General features: G+C 38.4%; 1 protein-coding gene across 3 annotated transcripts in view; it reads right to left on the bottom strand.

Moving 5' to 3' along the window:
* Positions 1 to 13,944, bottom strand: part of MAPK14 (mitogen-activated protein kinase 14) — a 78,427-nt gene that overhangs the window by 15,489 nt on the left and 48,994 nt on the right. For all 3 annotated transcript variants that reach the window (XM_059400127.1, XM_059400128.1, XM_059400129.1), the window contains 5 exons: positions 13,267 to 13,378; positions 12,555 to 12,584; positions 12,173 to 12,220; positions 10,909 to 11,023; positions 10,272 to 10,343 (listed from right to left, as the gene is read on the bottom strand). In XM_059400127.1, coding sequence (XP_059256110.1) covers positions 10,272 to 10,343; positions 10,909 to 11,023; positions 12,173 to 12,220; positions 12,555 to 12,584; positions 13,267 to 13,378 — 377 coding nt within the window. The remainder of the gene's footprint in view (positions 1 to 10,271; positions 10,344 to 10,908; positions 11,024 to 12,172; positions 12,221 to 12,554; positions 12,585 to 13,266; positions 13,379 to 13,944) is intronic.

The following is a 13,944-nucleotide window of genomic DNA, read 5'->3' as shown; positions in this document are numbered from 1 at the left end:
GGATCCCCTTTGCCCATTTAAAATGATTCCATAAGTGTTAAGTCCCCTCATGCTCTTCAGGAACAAAATGAAGTGGGTAGTTATCCCACATCACAAAGCATATCATATATGAAAACTGACTACTGACTACTGAAACCAAAAACTACTTCAACTCTCAAACAGGTAGTCTGACAATCAAAAGCAGTCTCTAGAAATAAAGCTGTTGAGATAGGTACCCTCATTCAGGAAACTCCTAGCTACTGAGATGAGAGTCAAGTTTTACTTGGCAGGGATGACCGAAGACTCTGGGCTGAGTTTCTTTATTGCCCCAACTTCACTTCAACATACATGAAGAGTAGGCCACGCCCACTACTCCCGCAGTGCTCATTACAGCAATGAGCTGGGGGCCCTACCTCTCTCTCTTGCTTCTGCCAGCAGGAGACAATCACAAGTGTGAAGAACAAAGCTGCAATTCCTCAGCGCCTCAAGGCCCTCCTGGCTTTGGCTTCAAGCTTCTTTTCTGACTCTGCCTCAGACTATTACTCCTTAATGCACTCAATGCTTCAATCCACACCAAATATTCTAGCCACTGCTCAGCTTCCAGCTTCTTAAACACCCAAGTCATAAACAGAAATACTGTCCACTCTCCCTTCCTACCAAGCCTTTTCTTATTTCTTTTTCAAAGTCCTACTCAACAAGGACTCTGCCATGAAGTCTTTCTAGATATCTTAGGTTCGAATTAATCTCTGCTTCTCTCAATAACTTATCTATACCTCTATTCTCTTTTCACTCTGTCTTATTCTGTAACCAGAGAGTAGGCATTTGTTCCTACCTAGGAGTTCCTAACTCCTAGAACTCACTTTCCACTGAGTATGATCATTCTGTTTTGGGGAACAGCTGCTATTTTGTCTCTAGAACCTTCCACAGGGTAGTTTGATAAACACTGGTTGGCCTGAAAAGACCTGCTGTAATGTGCCTTTTTAACTCCACTCCACCCCTCTGCCTTGCCCTCAAAACCTATAAGGACCATACTCTATGGAAGTCTAACTAGATAAAAAGATAAGAAAAGTTGTTTCATTTAATATCAGGCCTAACAAAGTTTTGAACACGCCATCTGAAGTGTTTACATCATAGAGAGTATACAAACAGAGGGCCACGAGTGTGTAAGGGTCATGGACAAAGACAGCTGTTTCAGCATGATAGCCAATACTCAGATTAGTAAACACACAATGCAAAATAGAAATCTACTCAGAAGCTAAAAGCACTTGCATGAAGGAAGTCAAAGCATGCAGACCCCGGAAGAAATCACCATAGGTTCTCCAAGAGCTGGCAAATCCACTGAAATACAGGTCAGTCTTCCAATAGTACCGGCTACTGTAAGGCCACTAGCATTGGTCCAGGCAGTTAAGGCCAGAAGGCGCTTCAAGAAGCTGCATCAGCAGAGCAAAGCAAAATTCACATTATGACAATTAGTTATTTCCACAAGTCATCCTTCATAATTGGTTTAACCCCCTTTTTTCCCTAGACAGAAGAAATTTTCACTATTAGGTAAAATGTGTTTTATTGGTCATCATCGAACTATTAGAATTTAAATCCCAGATCTCCTGGTCCTTTCTGAAACAACCGCTGAGGCCAAAGCCTTTTCTTAGGCTCTCTGTCATAAAAGTAAAAGGGAGAACGAACAGTTAGGGAAATCAACCTAAGGGGACTAGGGTAAACACAGGGAAAATGAGAGAGGACTGTTCTCTTCACTTCTAAGTGTTCTAGGCAACTCTGAGAAAGCGTCCACAGGCCGGAGAGTTGAAGATGAGGACGAGAATCAGTGGCAGGACCCCTGCAGTGACCACTGTGTGTGAGCTGCGATTTTCAATGAGACAAGACCCATACAAACCCAGAACATCCGTGTTTGGAGGGTGGGAGATCCTCCTGGTGACGGGATGGACTATAAGACTCGGCCTACTTTCTCTTCTTCTTGGTTGTCAAAATAGTCACTTTCACTGTCACACATAAATTCCTAAGACACTCTACTCTAGGTACCTTAGGAAAATTCCAACCTTTCCTGGGGAAAAAAAATTCTGTATTTTTCAAGTCGGGACAAGAAAAGGCAAATAATCTAGTGAAATATTTCTCTTCTTCAACATTTATTAGTATACTTGCTTTCAGTGTCTAAAGTGAAACTACTTTTTTTAAATGAGAGAGAACAGGGACACCTGGGTGGCTCAGCTGGATGAGCACTGACTCTTGGCTTCAGCTCAGGTCATGATCTCAGGGTCTTGAGATCAAGCCCTGCGTCAAGCTCTGTGCTTGATGGGGGGTCTGCTTGAGGCTCTCTCTCTCCCTCTGGCCCTCCCCCACTAAAATAAGTAAATAAACAAAGAGAAAACAAGGATGCCTCAGTGGCTCCCTTAGCTGGTAAAGCATGCAACTCTTGAACTCAGGATTGTGAGTTTGAGCCCCATACTGGGAGTAGAGCCTACTTAAAAAAAAATAAAAATAAAAAGTCTTTTTTTTTAAAAGATTTTATTTATTTATTTGACAGACAGAGATCACAAGTAGGCAGAGAGGCAGGCAGAGAGAGAGAGGAAGGGAAGCAGGCTCCCTGTTGAGCCCAGAGCCCGATGTGGGGCTCAATCCCAGGACCCTGGGATCATGACCTGAGCTGAAGGCAGAGGCTTTAATCCACTGATCCACCCAGGTGCCCCCCCCAAAATGTCATTTTAAAAAAATGAGATAATGTTTGAAACCAGTAACTACAAGCGAGGAGTCGATGTGATAGGAAGGGGTACACCAGAAGTTTTTAGCTCTATTAGCATGTTTTATCTCATGATCTGGGAGCTATGAACACTGGTGTTCATTATATTATTCTTTGTCTTTTTATAAGTATTTCATAAAGTGTTTGCAAAAATCAAAAGAAGAAATGAATAAAGCAGAATCAAGGAGCAAATTTAATACACTAATGAAATTCATATGGCATAGGCAGCAGCTAATGACAAGTGGATTCCCACTGTCCTCTAGTTAATATCTTAAGAGTACCACTTCTATTAAAACAAAAGAAGGAAAAAACACATTTTACACATTTACACATTTGGGAAATTCATGTGATCACCTAGAAAGGAAAACCACAGCAAGCAAATGCTGTGATCTCTGGAAGAGAAAACAGTATTTGGTGGGTAACAGAACTAGCTGTGAAATTCATTTTCTCTCTTCCTTTAGGCTATAGACTATTAAGTGTTAGTAAAACTATTTTCTAACTGGTCACGCTTCTCAAAACAATGGCGTCTGAAATAAGTTAGCAATAAACCTGAACAGAGATTCTGTATCCTCACTCTCTTCTAAATATGAACTTCTGCCAGCGGTGTCCACTTGCTATACCTAGTCAACGAAGCTTACAAGGCAGGGCTTCATTCTTTAAATAAATAATACTGTTTTTGAGCTAGATGGAAGAAGGGTTCTACACAGTCATGAACGAAATAAGTTTCTAACCTAATAACATATAATGAGCTCTAAGACAAAAATTTGTATTTCTTATACCTTTACGGGAACTCAAGGATTAATAACAACTTACTAGAACAACCTACTAGAGCCAAGGATTATTAACAACCTACTAGAACAAGATTCTACTAAAAGAATCTCCCAAGGAGGACACTAATCACACACACACACACACACAAAAATAGAAAAAGGCAGAATAGAAACAAGACTAGTAGAGATCTAAAACTGCACTATCTAATTCAATACCAATCACATATGATTGATTAAATTTACATGTAATCTAAATAAAATCTAATAAATTTGAAGCTCAGATTTAAAACACTCATAAAACTATAAACACAAAGGAACTTCCCTGAGTTTCTCTGATACCTCCTCAACATGATAAAGAGCATTTATGAAAAATACACAGCTAAAATCATAGACAGTGGAGAAAGACTGAAAGCTTTCCCTTTAAAATAAGAAGAAAACAAGGATGCCCACTTCACCAGTGCTATTCAATACTCTACTGGAAGTTCCAGCCCGAAAAACTGGAAAGTGAGAAGGAAAACCATCTCTATTTGCAGAGGACACAATCCTATGTATAGAAAATACCAAAGAATCTACCAGAAACCTTCTAGAGCTAGTAAACAAATTGAGTAAAGATGCAGTGCCCAAAATCAACAAAAATTAGTTGTGTTGCTATACACCAACGATAAACAGCCTGAAAAGGAAATTAAGAAAACAATTTCAAGGGAGCCTCAGTGGTTCAGTTAGTTAAGCACCTGCCTTCAGCTCGGGTCATGATCACAGAGTCCTGGATCGAGCTCGGCATCAGGCTCCCTGCTCAGCGGGAAGTCTGTTTCTCCCTCTCCCTCTACCCCCTCCACCCACTTCTTCCTACTTTCTCTTTCTCTCAAATAAATAAAATCTTAAAAAAAAAAAACAAATTGAAAAACAAAAAGAAAAAAGAAAGCAATTTCATTTACAATATTTTATTCTAGAAGAATAAAATAATATCTAGGAATAAATTAACCATGAAGGTGAAAGATTTGTCCAATGAAAATTATAAAACATTACTGAAAGAAATTCAGAACTAATAAATGGGAAGACATCTGGTGTTCATGGATAGGAAGACTTAATATTGTTAAGATGTCAGTAATACCCAAAGTGACCTAAAAATTCAACACAATCTCTATCAAAATTCCAATAGCCTTTTCTGCAGAAATAGAAAAGTCCATCCTCAAATTCATATGGGATTACAAAAGACCCTGAAGAGCCAAAACAAAAACACTTGACAATGAGAACAAAGTTGAAGGATTCACAATTCCTGAATTCAAAACTTACCATATAAAGTTTCAGAAATCACAACAGTGAGGAACTCCTGTAAGGATAGCTATATATAGATGAACAGAATAGAATTAGCTTATAACAGAAGTGCCAGGCCCATTCAGTGAAGGGAGAAGAAAGTCTTCAACAAATGGTACTGAGACTACTGGATTTCCACATGCAAAAGAATAAAGTTGAAACTCTAACTTGACAGTATATATAAAAATTAACTTGAAATGGATCAAAGACCTAAATAAAGGGGATAATTCTTAGCAGAAAATATTTTTAGTTTATCTTAGTAGAAAATCATACAATTCTTAGTAGGAAACATAGCAAATATTTACAACCTTGAATTTGGTAATCTATTCTTAGATAGGACATGAGCAACAGAAGAAAAAATAAATTGAAACTTCAAAAAACCCAAAACCTTAGTATATCAAAGGACATTATCAAGAAAATGAACAGAGAGCCCATAGAAGGGGAGAAAATACTTGCAAATCATATATCTAATGAGGGTTTAACATCCAGAATATATAAAGAACTAAAAACTCAACAATAAAAAGACCATCCAATTAAAAGATGGGTAATGGGCTTGAGCAGATATTCTTCCACAGAAGATATACAAATGGACAATGAACACAGGAAAAGATGCTCAACATTACTGGTCCTTAGGTAAATACAAATTAAATTCGCGAAGAGATACCATTTTGTACCTACGAGGATGGCTATAATTTAAAGAAAGGGAGGAGGAGAAGGAGGGGGAGGGGAGGCAGAAAAAGAGGGAAAAAGTGTTGGTGAAGATGGTGAAGATATGGAGAAATTGCTCATACATCATCGGTGGGCAAAAATGGTGAAACTACTGTGGAAAACAGTTTGGTGGCTCCTCAAAAAACTAAATACAGGAGGATTACCAAACAACCCAACAATTCCACTCCTAGGTACATATTGCAAAGAATTGAAAGCAGAGGCTCAAACAACTGTATGCCAATGTTCACTGCAGCACTAATCACAATTGCCAAAGGTGGAAAGAACCCAGGTGTCAATGAACAGATGAGTACATAAACAAAATGTGGCATACACATACAATGGAATAGTATTCAGCCATAAAAAGGAATGAAGTTCTGATAACATGCTACAACACGGATGAACCTTGAAAACATCATGGCTAAGGGAAATAATCAAGAAATACAAGAACAAATATTGTGTGATTCCATTTATAAGAAATATCTAGAATAAGCAAATTCAGGAAATAGAAGAGAGGAAACCAGAGGCTGTGGGAAAGAAGAATGGGGTAGTTATTGTTCAATGGGTACCAAGTTCTAGTTTGGAGGGATGGAACCATTCTGGAAATAAGATAGTGGTGATGGCTGCACAATTTTGTGAATGTAATTAGTGCGAGTGGACTGTATATTTAAAAATGGTTAAGATGGTAAATTTTGTGTTAGCCACATTTTACCACAATAATAAAAAGTTAAAATGGCAAATTATGTTAATACATTTTACTGCAGAGATATGTTTAATCAGTTCCTAAGTTTCACTAGCCATATTTTAAGTGCTCACTAGCCACATGTGATTAGTGGCTACCAACCACCACAGTGTAGCACAAATATAAAACATTTGCAACACCACAGAAAATTCTATTAGCTAGTGCTCATCTAGAAGCTAAAGACACTAGTTCTAAATGCAAGCTCATTAATAAATGAGGAAAACGGGGAGAAAACTGCCCTCAAACAAAGAGCATGCTCTAGAGGTTCCCTCGGCATTCAGTTGCACATAAAAATCATAAATAAGCAGTAGCTGCACGCTTTTGTGGGCAAAAGCAGCATGGTGGGGCCAGCACACTCTCCGGAGGTTTTAAGAAGAGAAGTTCTGGAAATCAGGGGAAGAGGGTAACAAATAAAATAATGGAAAGAAACTGTGACCTGAGTTATAAATAACAGTTTGGGATCTATCTTCTCTGGGTCTTGACTTCCTCACATCTATAAAAAACAAGGGGTTCAATTAGAGGTTTTCTAACATCCTTCTAGGCTCCCAAGTAGGTAAGTCTAAATTCTTAACTTTCTGATCTCATTGGTATCTTTAAAAAAAAAAAAAGAAGAAGAAGAAGAAGAAAGACTGCTTAACTAAATAATTTTTTATGATCAGCCTAAAAGCTTGAAAGTCAAGGTCAGTGGGGTTAAACTCTGGTACCTGCTACCTTCCAGAATCAACTGGGACTTAAAAAAATATGTCAAAGCCTGTGCTTTGGCCCACACACCAAATAAAGCTGAGTCTCTGGGGCAGTGCCCAGGCATTTGGAGTTTCTAAAAGCTCTCTAAAGTATTCTGATGAAAAACAGGAGTTGAGAACCACTCTGCTAGTCTATAAGCAATTGCACACTTCAGGCGAGGAAAAAAAAAATAATAGCACTTTCCTCCTTCCTTGTCAGGCCCAAAGCTACATTCCAACAGATGGCAACTGACAAGACGGGGGTTATGTATATTTCAAATACAAATCCTTTGAATTTGATTTTTAGGATCCAGGAGAATATCTGTTTCAAAAAGAGCCAAGCAGAAAAGAAATGGTGTATTACTAATATAAGAATTTTGAAAAGAATTTGCATGCATTAAAAAAAAAAAAAGCTCATGGTAAAAAATCTAAATGATAGGTTTTCTTTTCTTCTTTTTTTATTAACATATAATGTATTATTTGCTTCAGGGGTATAGGCCTGTGAACCATCAGTCTTACACAATTCACAGCACTCACCATGGTACATACCCTCCCCAATGCCCATCACCCAGCCACTCTATCCCTTCCTCCCGCCCCCCTCCCCCCAGCAACCCTCGGTTTGTTTCCTGAGATTAAGAGTCTCTTATGGTTTATCTCCCTCCCTGGTCCCATCTTGTTTCATTTCTCCCTACCTTCCCCCTATCACCCCCCCCCGCCTCTTAAATTCCTCATATGAGAGAGATCATACAATAATTCTTTCTCTGATTGACTTATTGCACTAAGCATAATACCCTCTAGCTCCATCCACATTGTTGTAAATGGCAGATTTCATTTCTTTTGATGGCTGCATAGTATTCCATTGTGTATATATACACTACATCTTCTTTTCCATTCATCTGTTGATGGACATCTAGGCTCTTTCCATAGTTTGGCTACTGTGGACATTGCTGCTATAAACATTGGGGTGCATGTGCCCCTTCAGATCACTACATTTGTATCTTTAGTGTAAACACCTAGTAGTGCAGTTGCTGGGTCGTTGGGTAATACTAGGTTTTCCATCTAAAGCTCACAGAAGGAAAAGAAGTATGCATAGCAAGAGAACACTTCTTAGAAAGTTATCCTTCCTTTATTTTATTTTTTCGAGAGTGTGCGTGCGTGTGCAAGAGCAGGAAGGTGGGCGACAGTGGGCAGGGGGAGAGGGAGAGAGAATCTCTAATAAGCTCCACGCCAACACAGAGCCTGATGTGGGCCTCAATCTCACAGACCTGGGATCATAACCTGAGCTGAAATCAAGACTCAGATGCTTAACCGACTGAACCACCCAGGTCAGGTGTGCATGAAAGTCAGCATTTCTAAAAGAGTCAAGGCATCAGGAGGCAGGCAGCTGTCTGTAGATAAAACCACAGGGCACAACTACGTTGAAACCTTTCTATCAGCAGCCTGCCAAGGGGGTCCATCCTTCACTACCTGTCATGAAATATAAATAAAACAAACAAAAATTAACCTTTAATGATTCATAGGTAGACAACAGAGTGGGAAGGTAAAGGGAAAAACTATTTCCCAAAAGTCACTAATGAAGATGATGGCTAACATTTCCTGGCAGGCTCTAAGAACCTTCCAGACACTATCTCACTGGATTCTCACAGCCACCTTGCGAGGTATATACATTTAACATTTTATGGTTAAGGAAACCAGGAGACAGAGGTTAGAAAATGTGCTCACAGTCATGCAGCTGGGGGCAAAAGAGGCAGGATATACACCCAGAAGTCTCATTCCTGACTATGTGCTCTCAACTAGTACACCCTGCTGTCTCTCTTGCTTTCCACCACTCTGGTTATCTATGTAGGCAGAAGAGTCTGCAGCCGACTGAAGACAGACAGAGACAGAGATAATAAAGGAGACGAGGGGAGAGGGCAATAGAGCAATGCATCACAGTAGTAAGCTTGGCAAGACAGCCTAAAGGATGAGACTCTGAGATACGTACCTGAGGAAAGGAGGAATTACAAAATTTCCCTAATTCTCTTAGCCTGGACTGTAACGTATATACCACAATTCTAAGACGAAGACATAAGGTGAATGAAGCAAAGGACAAAGGAGAAACACTATGTATTTAAAAAACTAAGACTCTGGGAATGAGAAGCAGTAAGTATAGGGAGACAGAGCTCTGTATCAAAGCAGAAATATTCAGAGGGATATAAACAGCTTTGCCTGAGGGGGCAGAAGTTTTTCAGTTCCTTAGGAAAGTACATTTCCTCTAGCAGAAGATAGTTAGAACTCATGGATAGATAACATGAACATCACAGTCACCACAGAGGTATACCGTAAGCAAGTAAACTGATGTCCTGGTTTATAAACTCAGTGAGTTTGCTAAGGTCTCTACGCTTTCAGGTCTCTAAGCATGAGAGATCACATTCATAGCATAACTGCAGCATCTTTAAAGCTCTACCTAACCCATTCCTGGGCTACTCAGGTGAATTTTACAAAAATCTTCAAGCCTCATTCTAGACACATAAATCAACATTCTTTCTCACCTGAATGCTTTCCCCAATCAAAGTAATGAGAGTTCCAACAAACCACATTTTGCTGGTATTATTTCTAAACCATGAAATGGACACGCAGCAGATAGGAAAGGACCTAAAATAAAAGGGCCATGAAAAACTATAAACTAGATAATAGTCTGGAAGTAAATTAAGGTTTGGCTACACTCTAGACTAAAAACAAAATTGTGCTGGGAAAAAAAAAAAGGCACATGGATAAGGTCAGACGACTTTATCACTTCTTGTTTTTATTATTTGTTGTTAAACAACAAACATAAAGAGAGTCAGCAGGTACAGTATCATAGGGACCAAATAATAATCTTTTTAACATGTAAGCCAAACATAAAAGCTAAAGATATCCCTGATTTGTAAATGGGTACCTTGTGCTCATTAAGTGTTGTACAAGCAGACTAAACCAGTCATTGAGATCTGGAGCTTCTCAGGAATACGCTCAGGTTGCAGAACTGCTTTTAAATTAATACAATAAGCGACTCACTGCAAAAAGATGACATGTGAGAAATGTAAAGAGTTCCCCAGCTTATGAGGAATTTTTCCAACGCGCACAAGTAAATTGAAGCCTCTTTCTTGACAAGGCGAAATACTCAGCCAGAGGGCAGATCTCATAACATGTATCTGAACTATTTAAACAAGTAACTGAGAGCCTTCCCTAGAGATAGGTAAAAGCAATATACTCCCATGGACACTGGAATACAGATAAGAAACAAGAATCCAAAACTTTTAAAAGGATACGGTCTGTACCAGGAAACAATGTTCTTCCAGTCAACAGCTCGGCCATTATGCATCCCACTGACCAAATATCAACTGGCAAAAGTAAAGAGAAAAGGATATACGACATCACTATTATCATACTTGACCACAAAGAGAACTGTAACTAGAGGTGAAATGCTGAAATTAGTATATAATACATTCAAGGTTCAACAGTCATACTCTTCTTTACAGCAGTAAGCTTATTAACCCCACTAAAGAGCTACATAGGTGGGATGTCAAAACATACTTAAGGCAAGAGAAACTGTTCACAAAGGGGGCAGAGATTCTTACTGGCAGAAATGGCAGATTCTCCAAAATAGTGTTGAGAAGTTAAAATTATGACCCCACTGTCTTCAGGTAGAAGTATTCACAGAATATGTTGGAAATCTAAATAAATAAAAACCCAGCTGCTAAATCACAAAGTTCAAAAGCTGTGTATAAAAACCCCACTTTCTCTATCTAAGCAACTGAAATATTTCCTGTTGACTTTAAAAGGACCACTGAGGGGGGAGCAAAAGATGTTTTCTCCCATTCCCATCATCTCCACTTCGGAGAATCCCAGATACACCCAACCAACATGGTGCTAATAAGGTCCTAAGTAACTAACAAAAGCCAATACCTGTCTGGTTGTAATGCATCCAGTTCAGCATGATCTCAGGAGCCCTGTACCACCTGGTGGCCACATAGCCTGTCATTTCATCATCTGTATGTCGGGCCAGTCCAAAATCCAAGATCTAAGGGAGAGAAGAAAAATCAGGCACTGGAACAGTCAAGCTCCTAAGACTTACAAAGCAGGAGGGGAGAACGCTCTAGTGTCTTGGAAAAGGAAGAACAAGATAGCACTTTCCTAAACACACTTCCTAGTCCATGCTTAAAACACATGATAAACACAGCAAGAACTTTAAAAAATAAAATTATAAAAAGCTAAGCAAAAAATGCTACTCCTAGGGATTTACCCAAGAGCAGTGGAAGCATACATCCACCCAAAGGCTTGAGCATGAATATTCAAAGCAGCTGTGCACAGCCCCAAACTAGAATTGAAGATGTCTAACAGGTGGACGGATAAACAAATTGTGGCAAATTCATAAAATGAATACTACTCAGCAACAAAAAGGAATGAACTACTGATACAACACAGAGAGACTTAAAAAATATTATACTAAGCCTAAGTTAGACAAACACACACAAATTCTGTATGATTCCACTTATATGAAATTCCATGAAAAGTGTATCTATTCTATAGTGTCAGCAAGCAGATCAGTGGTTGTCTGAAGCCGGGTTAGGGGTAGTGGAGGCCTGGGCGGGGGAGGGTGCTGGCTAGGAAGGAGTACAAGGCAACTATCTGAAGTGACAAACTGTTCTTTATTTTAATTGTGTTGGTGGTTAAATGGATATCAAAATTTTGTCAAACATACCCTTAAAATGATGCATTTTATTATATTTAATTACGTTTAAAAATTAAAGATAAGAAAAAAAAATTCCAGAACTGCTTGCTCTCTATAGACTACCTATCTCCTATCTGAATTATTTTGATGAGTGGCTTTTGCCCTTTTTCTCTCAGGAAACTGATCTAGTAATTATCTCTCCAGGACTGCTTACTTGATATTCAGACTATAATTTTCCTTTATTATAACTAACATATTAAATTTCCAGCAACTTTATTTTAGAATGAAAACAAGACATCGGATGCCATCTTCAATGTCCTGTAAACTAAAACTTACTAAGTCTATGGTTCAAACTTCAAAATCTGATATTCCTAAGGAATGAATTTTCGGATAAAAAGTCATGGTTTTACAAACCCATCTGTTCCATTAGTCTGCCTGGCTCGTCAAACATATAATTACATGCTGAAACAAACAATTACCAGTCTCTCTTCATCTCACCTTCAGCTCACAGTCTTCGTTCACAGCTAGATTACTAGGTTTTAGGTCCTAGGAAGCAAGTACAGAGAGGACATGATCAACTTTATGATATATGGTAGGTTTTTTTCCTACAGGTAATGATGAAGATCCAAACATAAATGTAAGACTACCCAGCTATCAATGATCTCCATCCATAATCACTGGCTAATCCTAATTAGCCTTAAGTAACTAAAAACAATACATTTTCTTTCTTTAATTGGTTTAAACCTAGAGCAAAGTTACAATCAATCAATACTTCCATGGCTAAATTAAGTTTGGATTAGGATCTTGGCTGAATGCCAGTCGTCTCTACTTCAGTATCCCCTCCTCCCCAAATAATTTAATCAAAATCACAATACATTACCCTGTGAATTATGTCCGCTGAATGGATATACTGTGAAAGAGAAAAAAGTAGGTTAATCAAAAAATTATCTCCAACCCCTTACAGTCATATGACATAGTTGAGGTATATTTTCATGAACCAGTAAGAACTGCTAGTATTAAATAATGGGATTAGAAATGAGAACAAGTTAATTAACAGTAATCTGTACATTTATCAAAACTATGATTTCTATACCATCAACTCTATTCACAGGAGTTAAACGGAATTTTCAACCTGTTTTCTGGTCAGTGCTGTGGAGCTCAGCTAGGATTCAAAGCTGCTAAAAGTCAAAGGTGGCTTAATTTTAAAACATTACTTCCCTGCCCCTCCCATAAATAAACCTGAGGAGGTTTTTAAAGTTTCAACAACACTGACCAGATATTAGATTGTATCAAGAAATTATTACTACTCTTTAGATATAAGAATGAAGTCCTGAGCTCTTGGACATACATACTGAAATATCTATGGGTGGAATGACATTATGTCTGGACTTGCCTTAAAATAATCCAGGAATTGTGAAATACAAAAGAAACAAGATTGACCATATGTTGGTAACTGTGGTCATTGAGTAAATAAAGGGGTTCATTACACTAGGATTATACTTGTGATTTTATGAGTGTTTGAAATTTTCCATAGGAAAGGTTTTTTTTTCTTCCTTTTCTTAAGCCTTGGAATAAAGAAGGGAAGACTATACCTTGAGACCTCGGAGAATCTGATAGATGAGGAACTGAACATGGTCATCCGTAAGCTTCTGACATTTCACAATGTTGTTCAGATCTGCACCCATGAGATGGGTCACCAGATATCTAGAAATTAATGGGAGAGTTACACAATAATCCAGAACCCCTATGAAAGTTCTTATCTTCATAAGACTTCTAAAAGTTTTTAAGAGAAGGCCACTCCTATATGGCAACCTACTGAATAGAAGATATTTGGAAATGACGTATCTGATATAGGATTAGTATCTAAAATATATAAACTGAGGGCCACCCGGGTGGCTCAGTCATTAAGCATCTGCCTTTAGCTCAGGTTATGACCCCAGGTCTTGGGATCGATGCCTGAATCGGGCTCCCTGCTCATCGGGGAGCCTGCTTCTTGTGTTCCATCTCTCACTGTGTCTCTCTCTCTCAAATAAATAAATAAAATCTTTTAAAAAATAAAATAAAATACATAAACTGATACAACTCAATATCCAAAAAATAAATAATCCAATTAAGAAATGGGCAGAAGACATGAACAAGACATTTCTCCAAAGAAGACATACAGTGGTCAACAGACACATGAAAAGATGCTTAACATTACTCATCATCAGAAAAATGCAAAATCAAAACTACAATTTTTGTATTTTCAGAATGGCAACAGTTAAAAACAC

The sequence above is a fragment of the Mustela nigripes genome, chromosome 5 (assembly GCF_022355385.1).
Source record: "Mustela nigripes isolate SB6536 chromosome 5, MUSNIG.SB6536, whole genome shotgun sequence".
Classification (NCBI taxonomy): Eukaryota; Metazoa; Chordata; class Mammalia; order Carnivora; family Mustelidae; genus Mustela; species Mustela nigripes.
Note: the sequence above shows the minus strand (reverse complement) of the source record. Positions and strands in the feature narration are given on the sequence as shown.